The sequence below is a fragment of the Paroedura picta genome, chromosome 5 (assembly GCF_049243985.1).
Source record: "Paroedura picta isolate Pp20150507F chromosome 5, Ppicta_v3.0, whole genome shotgun sequence".
In the NCBI taxonomy this organism is placed as follows: Eukaryota; Metazoa; Chordata; class Lepidosauria; order Squamata; family Gekkonidae; genus Paroedura; species Paroedura picta.
This window is the reverse complement of record NC_135373.1, coordinates 127,092,744-127,106,961: the sequence shown is the minus strand read 5'-3', so window position 1 is coordinate 127,106,961 and position 14,218 is coordinate 127,092,744. Positions and strand designations below refer to the sequence as shown.

At 54.8% G+C, this 14,218-nt stretch overlaps 1 protein-coding gene and 1 non-coding gene across 9 annotated transcripts in view; both read right to left on the bottom strand.

Moving 5' to 3' along the window:
* Positions 1-11,178, bottom strand: part of FLNC (filamin C) — an 83,698-nt gene extending 72,520 nt beyond the window's left edge. For 4 of the 8 annotated variants that reach the window (XM_077340427.1, XM_077340428.1, XM_077340429.1 and 1 more), the window contains exon 1: positions 10,265-11,176. In XM_077340427.1, coding sequence (XP_077196542.1) covers positions 10,265-10,622 — 358 coding nt within the window. In that variant the 5' untranslated portion in view covers positions 10,623-11,176. Of the gene's footprint in view, positions 1-10,264 lie in introns of all 8 variants that reach the window. The other 4 variants (XM_077340432.1, XM_077340433.1, XM_077340431.1 and 1 more) reach the window with 3 other exon arrangements.
* On the bottom strand, positions 7,875-7,946 carry TRNAV-GAC (transfer RNA valine (anticodon GAC)). The gene has a single exon. It is a non-coding gene; the product is annotated as a tRNA-Val (tRNA).
* Positions 11,179-14,218: the final 3,040 nt, after the last annotated feature.

Below are 14,218 nucleotides of genomic sequence, written 5' to 3'. Positions count from 1 at the left end.
TGGGGGCTGCGGTGGGGTCCTGATTCCCAGCCCAGCCATCCCGCGGGCCCAGAGCTGTGCCACCCTCCTCCCCGAGGCCCAGGAGAAGAATCCACTACCAAAGATAGACAAGGAAACGCAGGAGCCGGCCGAGGGAGAGGTGGAATTTCTGGCATCCCAAGGAAGAAAGCGGCTTCTCTTTTGCTACGGGGGAATCCGGGAGTTTCTCCTAAGTCTCCCCACTGGGGAGGGGGGAGCGGCATTCACACTACGGTTGCCACACTTCCTGGAGATTTGGGGCTGGAGCCTGAGAAGGCAGGATCTGGGAGGGGAGGGGTCTCAACAGGCCTGAATGTTCTAGAGCAGGGGTAGTCAACCTGTGGTCCTCCAGATGTTCATGGACTACAATTCCCATGAGCCCCTGCCAGCAAATGCTGGCAGGGGCTCATGGGAATTGTAGTCCATGAACATCTGGAGGACCACAGGTTGACTACCCCTGTTCTAGAGCCCCCCTCCTTCCTAATCAGCCATTTTCTCCGAGAGGGTTGGTTGCCCCAGACCTCCAGACCTTGCCTGGAACCTGGCAACCCCTAGTGGGAATTTTAATACTAAGCACGTTTGGGAAAGGAAAGGTTCCAGGGTTCAGCTTTTATAAAGATCGCTGACCCACAACTGTTCTTCCAAGATCCCAGGTTTATAAGGGGTGGGCAGGGAAACTCAGTGGAGGCCAGAAAGAGCTCTGTGTGAGTAAAACTCCTGGAGTCCTAGAGTGGGAAGGGGCCCTAGAGGCCATCTAGTCCCACCCCCTGCTCAGTGCAGGATCAGCCTCAGCATCCAGGACAAATGCTCTGCCCCTCCTCCTTTGCATATTTGAACTCTGCCATCATTTAGGAGGGGAGAACATGGAGAGAGTAGAAACGAAGGAACAGAAATAAATTAAAATACAGAATGGGAATGTGAATGTCTCTCACTGTGTGACAAACACCTGAAGCTGCCCTCTCCCCAGCATGCACAACACCCTCTTGGGTTGCCAGCCTCCAGGTGGGGCCTGGAGATCCTCCAAAATTACAACACATCTGCAGGCAACAGAGATCAGCTCATGCGGAGGACACGGCCGCTCTGAATAATAGAATTGGAAGGGACCTCCAAGGTCATCTAATCTAACCCCCTGCAGATTGAACAAAATACGCAGTTGGAAACCCAAATCAACGGCATTATACCCAGCTGATGCCCTTCCCCTCCACAAACCTCGCCCTATCCCAGCCTATACGCCCCAGATCTCCAGGAATTTTCCAGACTGGAGCTGGCAACCCTACGGTGGAAAGTCTCACACGTGTAGGGAGAGCTTCAGTGGCTGTCCTTGGGCTCCTCCCTTCTCTCTGATGCACTCGGGGCCACCATACTGCCTCCCTCTGCACTCCCAGCTTCAAACATCTGCACTCCAAAAATCAACCCATCCCCCACCCAAAACTCACATGACTGAAAGAGAGATTTCAGTGGGTTACTGTGTGGGTGTGAAGCCGCCAGTCAAAGTTTGGGTCCAGCGGCACCTTTAAGACCAACAATTCGAGGAACACACTTCCTTGTGCACGCACGCTTCATGGGGGACGTGAAGTAGGGTGCGTGCACACAAAAGCTTATCCCCGGAATACAACTTTGTGGGTCTTCGTTCGGCAGGGGGTTGGACTAGATGACCCTGGAGGGCCCCTTCCAACTCTATGGTTCTAAGGTGTCCCTGGTCTCAGACAGGGCTACAGATTAGGGAGAACAAGCGCCGTAGGTAGGAAAGGTTAAGAGACCCTTGCTTTACTACGGCCGCAGACACACAGCAGCCTCCGTTTCATTCACACACACGCACACACGTCTTTGGCCGGAGGAGGGAGCAATAAGGGAGTCCCGGAAGAGACAGAGGCTGAGAAACAGCGGCCTGGGAGCAGATCCTGATTCCGCCATTGCTTCCTAGGATAGGGTCTTATCAAATGCCTGGGGGCAGGCTGGGGGGGGGCAGGGGGGAGGGACACGAACTGGTGCATCTTTATGCATTTTGCACCCAGACACTGTTTTTCCATTGCAGGAGGGGAGCCAGAGAGGAAAACTCCAGGGGTCAGATGCCCATGCAGGGGTGGATGGTGCTCAGAGCATGTCCATCGCTGGAGCGCCTAAGGAGTGCCCAAAACCACCTCTGATAGGCTTTGGAGGGGCAGAGGGAAGGGGGGTGTTCCTCTCACCTGGAGGGGAATTTGAGCTAGACTGCTGTAAATGTGGGGAAAATAGGAGGGGGGGTGATTTAGAAGAGCTAAAAAAAAAGCTGGGTTTTTATACACCACTTTTCACTATGCAAAGGACTCCTAAAATGGCTTACAAACACCTTCCCCTTCCATTCCCTGCAACAGGCGCCCTGTGTGGTGGGTGGGGCTGGGAGAGCTCTGAGAGAACTGGGACTGGCCCGAAAACAACCAGCTGGCTGCATGTGCGGGAGGAGTGAGGAATCAAACCCGGTTCTCCAGATTACAGGCCACCGTTCTTAACCACAGCATCACACTGGCTCTCTTTCTTTCTTTCTCTTAAAGATTTCATTGTTCTCATTTCAGTCCATTTCTCGTCACAACATCCCTGTGAGGTAGGTCCAAAAGAGAATGTGACCTCGGCCAACACTCAAACCATGGCACCACAGCCAGCTCTCCAAACAGCTCTGGGTTGGGAAGTACCTGGAGATTGGGGGGGGGGGGGGGCTTGAGGGGAGGGGCCACAAAGTCCACCCTCCAAGATGGCCGTTGTCTCCCAGGGAGCTGATAGTAACTGTACAATTTTTATTGTATTTATTTTCTGATTTATATACTGCTGCTCTCCATTTGAACTCACGGTGGTTCACAATAACACAATAAAAAAACAGTAGAACCCCTGAAAGCCTCTAAACTAAACCTGTTATTCCTGTTTGGTCCTGGAATCCGTTAAGAAGTTTTCCTTATGTGGTTGTTAATTTACTGCTCACATCTTACTTTTAAGGACGGGCTGCCAACTCCCATTCCATTATCTCTGAGGAAGCGTGCGTGCGCAGAAAACCTTGCTCCCAGAATTAATCTTAGCTGGTGGCGGCCTGTGCCACTGAGCCCGGCACCGAGGTCCCGTATCCTCCACCCCTCAAGGGCCCTCCTTTTTCTCGCCCAGCAGGGACTGCAGCTTTGGGAGGGTTTAAATATGCAAGAGAGGAGCAAAGCTCCAGCTGCATAAAGCACAAATTGCTTTATTAAGAAGAGGAAGAAGTTTGTGACAAGAGGGGAGAGAGTGTGTGTCCTAACTGACTAACTGTTGGGGAGGGAAGGCAGAAAGGAAGTGGGCACAAAGGAGCCAGAGGTCTCCAGTGGAGCCGATCAGGACACAAGAAGAGAGCATTCGAAATATACCAGGAAGTTCTTAATCTGAACAGGCTAACTACCCACCTCCCCCAATCCCCACCCCGCCACGCAGGATATTCTCCGTACGCTGTTGCATTGTGCGCACGACCGATCTTGCGCATTCCTGCAAGACAGAACTGCAGAGGACAGAGTCTCGCTGACGATTGGGATGGGCTCCGGCCCCTGCAGTGCCCCCCCCCCAGTGCCAGCTGCTGCCTCCCTCCCTGCCACGCCCTAATCTGTTTAAATCCAGGAAGAAATTCCCACACTCCAGCGGACTCAGCGCCTGTGCCACCGGGCACAATGGGCAGCACGCAGCTGCCTTCTCTTGTTCTGCCCGACAAGCAAGGGGGAGGGGGAGGGGGAGGGGGAGGGGGAGGGGGAGGGGAGCGGGCACAGGGCCCCCTTGCCCTGGGATCCTCGGAGGATCAGAAGTGCTGAAACCAAAGCGGGCAGAGAGGCACAAGCCTCCCCCCCACCGCCCACCCCCGCTGGCCCGTCCACCCTGCCAAGGATAACAACCCTGTCCGTTCTCATTGACAAATGGCTGCTGTCCACAGCCGCCCTCCCTGTCTCTGAAAGAGATTTCCTCTCCAAGCGCAGGCTGCGTCTCCGTTTGGCCGGCCTCGTGCGAAGAGGTGAAGAGGTTGCAATGGTGCAGGCGTGTTTGTGCATGCCTGCCCCGCATCTCTGTTTCCTGCAAAACACGGAAAATACAGCAGGGGGGTGTGGGAAGCCAAACGCAGGCCCCTCCGGAGTGACGAGTGATGCTCACCCAGGCAGGCCTTCTCCGGCACGTCCTCCGGGGCAGGCCTGGTGTTTCTCGACAGCCCTGGAAGAGTTCCCCAAATGGGTGGGGGGAGGAGGAGGAGGGGTTTGAGAAGGCTCTTTCAAGGCACTTTCAAGGCACTTTAGAAGTAATTATCCTGTTCCACACAGGAAAATGCAGCTGCAAAAGTGCATTGTCCAAGGTGTGGATCGTGGTCTCACAGAACAGTTCTCTTAGAGCTCTCTCAGGCCCACCGACCTCACAGGGTTCCTGTTGTGGGGAGAGGAAAGGGAAGGCGACTGTGAGCCGCTTTGAGCCTCCTTCGGGTAGAGAAAAGCGGCATCTAAGAACCAACTCTTCTTCTTCTTCAGTAATCTCAGGGCTCTCTCAGCCTCCCCTCCCTCACAGGGTGTCTGTTGTGGGGAGAGGAAAGGGAAGGCGACTGTAAGCCGCTTTGAGCCTCCTTCGGGTAGAGAAAAGCGGCATCTAAGAACCAACTCTTCTTCTTCTTCAGTAATCTCAGGGCTCTCTCAGCCTCCCCTCCCTCACAGGGTTCCTGTTGTGGGGAGAGGAAAGGGAAGGCGACTGTGAGCCGCTTTGAGCCTCCTTCAGGTAGAGAAAAGCGGCATCTAAGAACCAACTCTTCTTCAGTAATCTCAGGGCTCTCTCAGCTTTACCTCCCTCACAGGGTGCCTGTTGTGGGGAGAGGAAGGGAAGGCGATTGTGAGCCGCTATGAGACTCCTTCAGGATATAAAACCCAACTCTTCCTCTTCTTCTTCAAGGTGCCCCTGGCCTGGGGCTTTATTCCAGAGCAACACGGCTGAAACGAGGCCCACTTCTGGCATTTTCCCTCCTTCTAAAATCAGAATCCCAGCTGAGCAGGGGATTTAGTTCCAGAATTCAGTCTTCTGGAAATACTAGCTCACTTTCTTTGGCCCTCATGCTTGTTCACGCTTCCTCGGACCCAGTGGAAGGGGAACTTTCCAGGCAGAGGCTGAGTAATGAATCAGGAAGCAGATCCCAGGGAATAACAAGCTAATAATGGGCCTGATATCTATCCTCCTTTCCATCCTCTCCATTTGATTTTGTTTCTTATATCTGGAATAACAGAATAGCAGTGCAGATTGCACAATAATGTAATCAGGGTTGGAAGTTGAATTTCCTCCAGGCCAGACTGGCAAGGATGCTGCTGGGGAGGCCCCATCTGGGCACTGTGGGGCAGGTTGTTGTGAGTTTCCTGCATTCTGCAGGGGGTTGGACTAGATGCCTCTGGAGGTCCCTTCCTGCTCTATGATTCCATGCAATGTAATTTGGGGCGGGAGACTGGAATGAGTGCTTGAGAGGAGGTGGGTGGAACCTGGTGCCAAGTTCTCAATTAATTGCTCTCCGCATTCCACCGTGGGGGATACATCTGTCCTTTAGCCTCCAATCTTGACGCATTTATTTCCTTTAGTGCTTTCGCCCCAGAGCTGAACCCAAACAAAGCACCTTGAAGACCAACTGGATTTAGGCTTTCGTGTGCACTCAAAACTTCTGTTCTGCTCCTTCAAACTAACACAGCAACCCCCCCCCTTCGGACCCACCTAAGGAGAGGAAGGGAAGGCGATTGTTAAGCTGCTTTGAGACTCCTTTGGGTAGTGACAAGCGGGGTATAAAAGCCAACTCTGCTTCTTCTAGCTGTTCTGCTGTCTTGGGCTCCAGGCTAGAACATTTCTTTTCACCCAGGCTTTTAACTTTCAAGGGGGTGACCGTGGATGAGCAAGAGGGTTGTGAGTGTCCTGCACAGTGCAGGGGGTTGGACTAGATGACCCAGCAGACTCCTTCCATGATTCTATGACTTGTGAGTTTGTAGTCTGAGTCACTCCATCCCCCAAGAAACATTTGGCAAAAGGCTTTTAAAAAACAATTCCTTGGACGCTGATTTCATTATCCTGTAGCCCAGCTGCTAGTTTCTTCCACGTCCCGCCCACCTGGGGGCTGGTGCCTTTAGCGTCTAGGGTTCATTCGACCAAAGGAACACATTTCCTCACCTGTGGCCATTTTCTTTCACTCCTTCATCCCAAATTCGGGGCAGACGAACAGGACTGCTAGCAGGTTGTAGGTTCACTTCCAGGGATGAATTAAAGTGTCAGGGATCGCCATGGAAGCTCCTCCCCGGGGTGGCCAAAATGTGGCTCTCCTCATGTCCATGGACTTCAATTCCCATGAGCCGTGAGGCCGTAGTCCATGGACATGGGGAGAGCCAATTTGGCCACCCCTGCTCGACAAGGACTGTGGACCAGGGAACCGGAAGCAGGTTCCCCCACGGATCTGCTAATCAACGGGGTCCTTGCTTTGTGCGCCCTCTTGTAGAGATCATGCGGGGAAACCAGGGCCTTTTCGGTGGTGACTCCTCAAGGGGAAGACGCCCCCTGCTACAAAACTCGCTTGACCGCTTTCAGTACCCAATAACAGGGTTTGGGTTATGTGCAGGCATTGAACCTGGGACCATTGAACCTGGGACCAAGCAGAGGCTCTGCCACTGAGCCAGGGTCTCAGGTCAAGGTTTTTCCCATCCCCTCCTGCCTGGCCCTTTTAACTGGGGATGCCGGGGATTGAACTGGGACCTTCTGCATGCCAAGCGGGGGCTCTGCCACTGAGCCAGGGTCTCAGGTCAAGGTCTTTCCCATCCCCTCCTGCCTGGCCCTTTTAACTGGGGATGCCGGGGATTGAACCTGGGACCTTCTGCATGCCAAGCGGAGGCTCTGCCACTGAGCCAGGGTCTCAGGTCAAGGTCTTTCCCATCCCCTCCTGCCTGGCCCTTTTAACTGGGGATGCCGGGGATTGAACTGGGACCTTCTGCATGCCAAGCGGGGGCTCTGCCACTGAGCCAGGGTCTCAGGTCAAGGTTTTTCCCATCCCCTCCTGCCTGGTCCTTTTCACTGGAGATGCTGCCGGGGATTGAACCTGGGACCTTCTGCCTGCCCAGCAGAGGCTCTGCCACTGAGCCAGGGTCTCAGGCCAAGGTCTTTCCCATCCCCTCCTGCCTGGTCCTTTTCACTGGAGATGCCAGGCATTGAACCTGGGACCTTCTGCCTGCCCAGCAGAGGCTCTGACACTGAGCCAGGGTCTCAGGCCAAGGCCTTTCCCATCCCCTCCTGCCTGGTCCTTTTGACTGGAGATGCCGGGGATTGAACCTGGGACCTTCTGCCTGCCCAGCAGAGGCTCTGCCACTGAGCCAGGGTCTCAGGCCAAGGTCTCTCCCATCCCCTCCTGCCTGGTCCTTTTCACTGGAGATGCCCGGGATTGAACCTGGGACCTTCTGCCTGCCAAGCAGAGGCTCTGCCACTGAGCCAGGGTCTCAGGCTAAGGCCTTTCCCATCCCCTCCTGCCTGGTCCTTTTCACTGGAGATGCCGGGGATTGAACCTGGGACCTTCTGCATGTCAAGCAGAGGCTCTGCCACTGAGCCAGGGTCTCAGGCCAAGGTCTTTCCCATCCCCTCCTGCCTGGTCCTTTTCACTGGAGATGCTGGGGATTGAACCTGGGACCTTCTGCCTGCCCAGCAGAGGCTCTGCCATTGAGCCAGGGTCTCAGGCCAAGGTCTTTCCCATCCCCTCCTGCCTGGTCCTTTTCACTGGAGATGCTGGGGATTGAACCTGGGACCTTCTGCCTGCCAAGCAGAGGCTCTGCCATTGAGCCAGGGTCTCAGGCCAAGGTCTTTCCCATCCCCTCCTGCCTGGTCCTTTTCACTGGAGATGCCGGGGATTGAACCTGGGACCTTCTGCATGTCAAGCAGAGGCTCTGCCACTGAGCCACAGCCCCTCTGCCCGAAAGCCGTGAAAGGGGGAGCCCCTTGTCACTGAACCCCCCTCTACACCCATGCTTTGAGGCAGGTGGGCTTGGTTGCCCAAACAAAAGCGAAATCCTTTCTGTCGCTCAAACTGATGTACACGTCTTAGGGGAGCCCCCAAGAAGCAGAAGACCCAGCTTATTTCAGAACGTCCCAGTTCCGCAGATGAAATGTCCCCAGTTCCAGAAAGCACCAAGAGCTGGATGTTCTGAATTCTTTTTGTCTTCCACATCTGGACTGGAATCCAGCTCTTCTTCTGCAGACCAACCCAGCTACCCTCTGCAATGATCGCTCTGGCAAATCATTATCTTATTTGCTTCATTCCTACCCTGCCTCTTGCCCCAATGGGGACCAAAAGTGGATTAGACCATCCCTTCCGCCATTTCAACCTCACAACAAGCCTGCAAGGTAGGATAGGCTAAGAATGTGGGACGGACCCAAGCAGGGGATTGAATTCGGGTCTTCCAGACCAGGCCAGCAGAGGCTCATGGGAACTATAATCTGGAGAGCCAGTTTAGAAACCCTTGTCCTAGATCAGGGGTAGCCAAACTGCGGCCCTCCAGATGTCCATGGACTACAATTCCCATGAGCCCCTGCCAGCTTTCAAAATGCAGGGAGCAGGGAGGCAAAACCGGGAGCTCATTGCCTAGCAAAGGGAAAGAAAGCTCTCGGAGGCCTGGATTCAAATCCACCCGCTTGCAAGAAGGGAGGGAGCCTTTTTGCCAAGTCTCCTCTATGCATCACACAGCAAACCTTACAATAATCCCATCAGGTAGAACGAAGTTTGAGTCCGGGGCACCTTCAAGAGCAACAAAAATCTATTCTGGGGGTTGAGCTTTCGTGTGCAGGCATAGCTCTTCAGATACGCTGGAAGAGACCTCACCAACCATTCATCCGCTGAAGTGGGCCTGCACACGAAATCTCACGCCCAGAATGAAGTTGTGCTTGTCTTCAAGGTGCCCCTGGACTCAAACTTTGTTCCGGTCAGCCCTTCAGCCACAAAAGGAACATGACAAGACTCATGCGCCATTCCTTGGTAGCCGTCATCACCTTTCCTGGCTGGCTCAAGCAGCCGAAAGTCTCCCTCATCTGGGAGACATCTCTCAGTGCAAGAGTCCCATGTCGCTCCTCCTCAAAAGGCAATTCAGGGAATAGGAACAAATTCTGCCCACAGACTCTTATTCCAGAGGCTCAACGACACAACAGTTTGCACAGAGCAATTCTTCACAACGCAACGATGCGTCCTGTGTGGGCCAAGGAGCCAACAACACTGAGAAAGGGAGCTCCAACTCTCTAAATTACGTTCTATATATGAACCGCCCTGAACCTTAAATTAATAATAATAATAATAATAATAATATCTCATTCCCCAAAAGCTTGGTATCTAAGGGGTTATCAGAGACAAACAGAGCTCTTCCACAGCAGACAAGACAGGCCCCTCCCCAAAACTCCTTCTGCCCCACAAAGTTATGCCTTTCCCCCTTCTGTAGGTGACTTCATCAGAAATGAGACACAAACTGGAAATGTGGCAGAACGTGTGTACCGATGCCTTGCGAGAGCTCAGACCCGGAGTTCTGTGTAGCCGGGGAAGCTGGCGTTGCCCCCAGAAGCTGGAGCCGAGGAAACAACAGCGTTCAAGGGCAGCCCGGTCTCTTTCCCCAGATATGGCTGTGGTCGTCATTCCCATCATGTCACAGCTGATGTGCAGCGACCCCTCAGGGTTCTCAAGGCGAGTGAAGAACCAAGATTGTTTTGCCGTGGCCCAACTAGTGATTTCGCACTTGTGTTTATGAATGACAATTGTCTCGTGACAAAATCCTTCCTACTGAACCACATCACGGGGGGCAGGAAAGGCTGCCCAATTCACAGCTGACTCTCCACAGCCCCCTTCCTGGATTTTCAAGGCGAGAGACATGCAGAGGTGGGGCCGGCCTCTTTGGTCTCCCGTCTGAGGACCGACCAGCTTAGCTTCCGAGATCTGACCAGATCAACCAGCCTGGGCCGTCCAGGTCAAGCCAAGAGAGATTCGGAGCTGCATGGCCAGGGCCTGCCTCTACACAGCCCCCTGGACTTCCTGGGTGGTCTCCCCACCCTGCTCAGCGGCTAAAAGGGGGCTAGTCTTGTCCACCCAGGTCCCCACCAGGGCCACTCCTGCCTAGCTGCCCTCTGGAGGTCGGGGGGGGGGGGACTCTCCGGGATAGACCTTCCCACAGGCTCCAAGCTCCTTCCCCACCTCCCGCCTTAGTGGGCTGCCGACCCCACCCACCCCTGGCCTTCCCCTCCCACTCACCGATGGAGACCAGCTTGATGTGTTCGCGGTCGAGGAACTCCAAGGCCACGGAGACGTTCTCCAGCTTCATCTGCCTGAAGTTGGGGCGGGCGTGGTACTTTCGGTACATCTTCTTCTGGCTGAGCACCTCGAGGAGGCCGATGAGCTTGAGGCCGTCGCCCAGGTCCTTCTGCAGGTCGCCGATGCGCTTGTTCATGCACTTGAGGTGCTCGTTGCACCAGCGCGTGAAGGTGTTCTGCTGGATCTTCTTCCAGGGCGCATCCTCGGCCAGGTCCTTCTCGGTGGCCGGCATCTCCTCCTGCTCCTCGCCCTGGTAGTAAGTCTGGGGCGGCTGGTCGTAGTAGCTGTTGCTGTTCATGGCTCCGTCCGAAAGGCGCTTCCCGGGGCGCGTGAAACTGACCAGCCCTGGCTCGAGGGGAGGCGAAACTGACCAGCCCGGATCCCAGGCGAGGTGAAACTGACCAGCTCTGACTCGAGGCGAGGTGAAACTGACCAGCTCCGGCCGGACGGCGGCTGCGGAGTCGCGGGAAGGCGCGGGTCGTTCGCCCGATTTCTCTTTCCGACTCGCTTCCTTTTCGCCTTCAACTTGGCGCAAAGTTTCTCCTCCAAATCCAAGCGCCCTTTTCCTCCCGCTCCCGGTGGAAGGGCCAGAAAGGAGAGTCCGGGGAGCGGCGGAGGGGAGTGTAAGATCCGAGGCCCGGGGGGTCTTCTCTTCCTTTCCTTTCCCTGGCTAATCTGGCTCCGGATCGTGCGTCCCCGGCGCAGCTGGGCTCCTGAGCAGAGATCGGGAAAGGGCGAGCGAGAGACGGAGAACGGGGCGGAGAGCGCCGATCCCCGGTGCCATTCAAAAGTGGAAGGTCCGGAGGGGCGGAGGGGGGTTCTTAAAGGCCTCCCCCACCCCCTCGGCCCCCTGCCCACCCCTCTGCTCCGCGTCAGAGGGAAGGACTCTCAGGAATGCCTGGGCTCTGACCATATACAAGTAAAGGGATGAGTAACTTTCTTTTAATCCCCCCCTGAGATAATACGCGAGCTGTGGATTGGGCGCTAAGGATAGCAGGCGGGCCGCCATTGGCTCGGGACGAGGAGGGAGGGAGGGCTCCCCCCCCTCCGCCCCCCCGCCCCGTCCCCCCCCCCCAAACGCCACCGCGCAGCCCCCTCCCCTCCGGCTGGCACGCAGGGGGGATGCATCAGGGGCTATTTTTAATCTCCCCCGGGCCACAAAGGCAGGGCTGAATATTGTGGGGAGTGTCTTCTCTCTATTGGGGGGGGGGGTGTGGCGGGGTTCTCCCACCCCCTTGGAGAGAGCGAGCCCTTCTGCTCCCTGCTGTTGGAAGGAGGAGGAATGGGGTGGGGGGGCTGAAAAGGGAACCAAGTTCAAGGCCGGGGAGTCCGAAAGTAAAACAAGACACAAATGGGGGGGGGGGAGAGCTGCCCCCCCCCATTCCAGAAGCCAGTGTGTTTTCATTCATTTTCCTATTAATAAATTGGTTTACTTAAGAGTCGCATGAATTTTTTCCCCAGTTAATCTGTTCATTGGCTTGGGGTCCTGCGATAGGAAACCTTTCACTAAATCTCTTGGGGAAAGGATTGGGGCCTTTATTACGGTTTCAGAGAGGAGGGTCCTGCTATGGAATTCTTCCAGCATTCGAAGAAGGGGAATTTTTCCACTCTCCGAGACAAAAGGCCAAATGGACTCGATTCCAGCTGTACCTGTGTGGGCTTCCGGTCGAATTCCGGATCAGGCTTAAAAGTTTGGTTTGTCACCTTTAAGGCCACATCTGATCAAGGCCCAGCGCACCCGAGGGATCGCCTCTCTGCCCACACCCCTCCAAGAGCCTTGCGCTCCTCCACTTCCAACCTCCTGGTGGTCCCTGTCCCCAGGGAAGCCCGCTTGACCTCAACCAGGGCCAGAGCTTTCTCTGTCCCGGCCCTCACCTGGTGGAAGGAGCTCCCGGAGGAGATCAGGGCCCTGACAGGACTCGAACCAAAGGGGGCTCTTCCGCCAGGCATTTGGTTGAGGTTGACCTGTACCAAGCACCCTCCATTGCCCCCCCAGCCCCCTCCCATGAAATCCACCGCCCCACAGAGCCATCAATATGCTGTAGTTGACTTGATGTTCTCACCATTGTTCTACTGTTCCATTATGTTCTCTTGTTATCACTGTATTTTTATTGTTTACAACTACTGAGTTACCTGCATTGTCGTCCCTGCTTGATGTAAACCACCCTGAGCCTCAGGGGAGGGCGGAATGTAAATATAATCAATACCAGCCTGGTAGAATGAGCTGCCCACAGAAATCCGGGCCCTTGCGGATCCGGGCCTGCAAGACAGCACTCTTCCACCAGGCGTTGGGCTGAGGCCAAGGCCGGACTCTCACCACTGGAAAGGGCTCCCCTGCCTAACCACCAGCACTGTCAAGCAGGCTTCTGCCTGAGCCATTCCCCTGGTTTAGCTGGCCATGGTTGCGGGGCTGTGGGGCATTTTAGTTGCATTTTAAGACTGCATGTAATGGTTTTAATGGGATTTGACAGGGCGCTATTACATGATCCGCCTTGAGTCCAGGGAGGAAGGCCGATGAATGACTGACTGACTGACTGACTGACTGACTGACTGACTGACTGACTGAATGAATGAATGAATGAATGAATGAATGAATGAATGAATGAATGAATGAGGTTATTCCTCTTGCTGTAAGCTGCCCCAAAACCTTTTGTGGAGGGGTGGTCAAGGAAGACAGACGGACAGACAGACAGACAGACAGACTGCCACCAATTTTGCTGGGCTTCATTGTGCCCCTGGATTCTGGCTCTCTTATCCTGCTCCAGAGAAACATGACCACCCTCTGGCAGGAGAAGAGATCCGGGACTCATGGAAGCCCCTCCCCGGCCACAAATTGTGTTACTCTGGAAGGTGCTCTTGGCCTCCAGCTCTTCTCTGTTGCATCATTGGACGTGTCATGTTGTCAGCACGTGTGGCTGGCTTCATGTCTGGTTTTAGACTTCTGGTTGGTTCTACAACCCTAATCCCACAGCAGGGTTCACAGAACGTCCCTTTTGTGGATTGTCTTGACTCACTGGGGGTCATCTGCCTCTGAGTCCCTGGTGAGAACAGCAGACCATAAATAAATGAAACGAAGCAAATTTATCCCCTTCCCCCTTCCTCACAACACTGCCCACAAGTTCAGCTGCCAGCCCCACAACACAGCTTTGCAGGGCTGTCGAAGAGTCATCTGCCGTGTCCCTCCCCACCCCCATCTACTCCAGCGGCCTTCCTTTCCCAGTCTCTGCTACCTGAACGTTGGAGCGGGAGACACCAGATGCAACCCAAGCCCTCCTGCATGCGTGGCACGTGCTAGGCAGCTGAGCGGCAGAGGGTCAGTTCCAAGTGGCCCCCAATAGCATGAGCAGAGCCAAACTGCCTCTGGCCAACCTTGGGTGGCCGTTAGGCCCACTTTCCCCATAGGGGCATACTAAGGTTCAGTCTGGGGAGGACTCGAACTCAAGCCTTCCAGCTTCATGCTCTAGGCATTGCTCTCTATCCCACGTTGGCACATGTCTGCTCTGAAAAACTCAGTCCAAGTTACAGCAAAAGTACAGGAAGTTTAGAAGGCCCACCTGTGGCCCCAACTGCCTGAACAGGTGAAACTTTAGTAGACACATCGGGGGACTTAAACCAGGCCTGCCCTGGGGAGAGAGGACATGATAGCCCTCTTTAAGTATTTGAAAGGTTGTCACTTGGAGGAGGGCAGGATGCCGTTTCTGTTGGCTGCAGAGGAGAGGACACGCAGTAATGGGTTTAAACTACAAGTACAACGATATAGGCTAGATATCAGGAAAAAACTTTTCACAGTTAGAGTAGTTCAGCAGTGGAATAGGCTGCCTAAGGAGGTGGTGAGCTCCCCCTCACTGGCAGTCTTCAAGCAAAGGTTGGATACACACTTTTCTTGGATGCTTT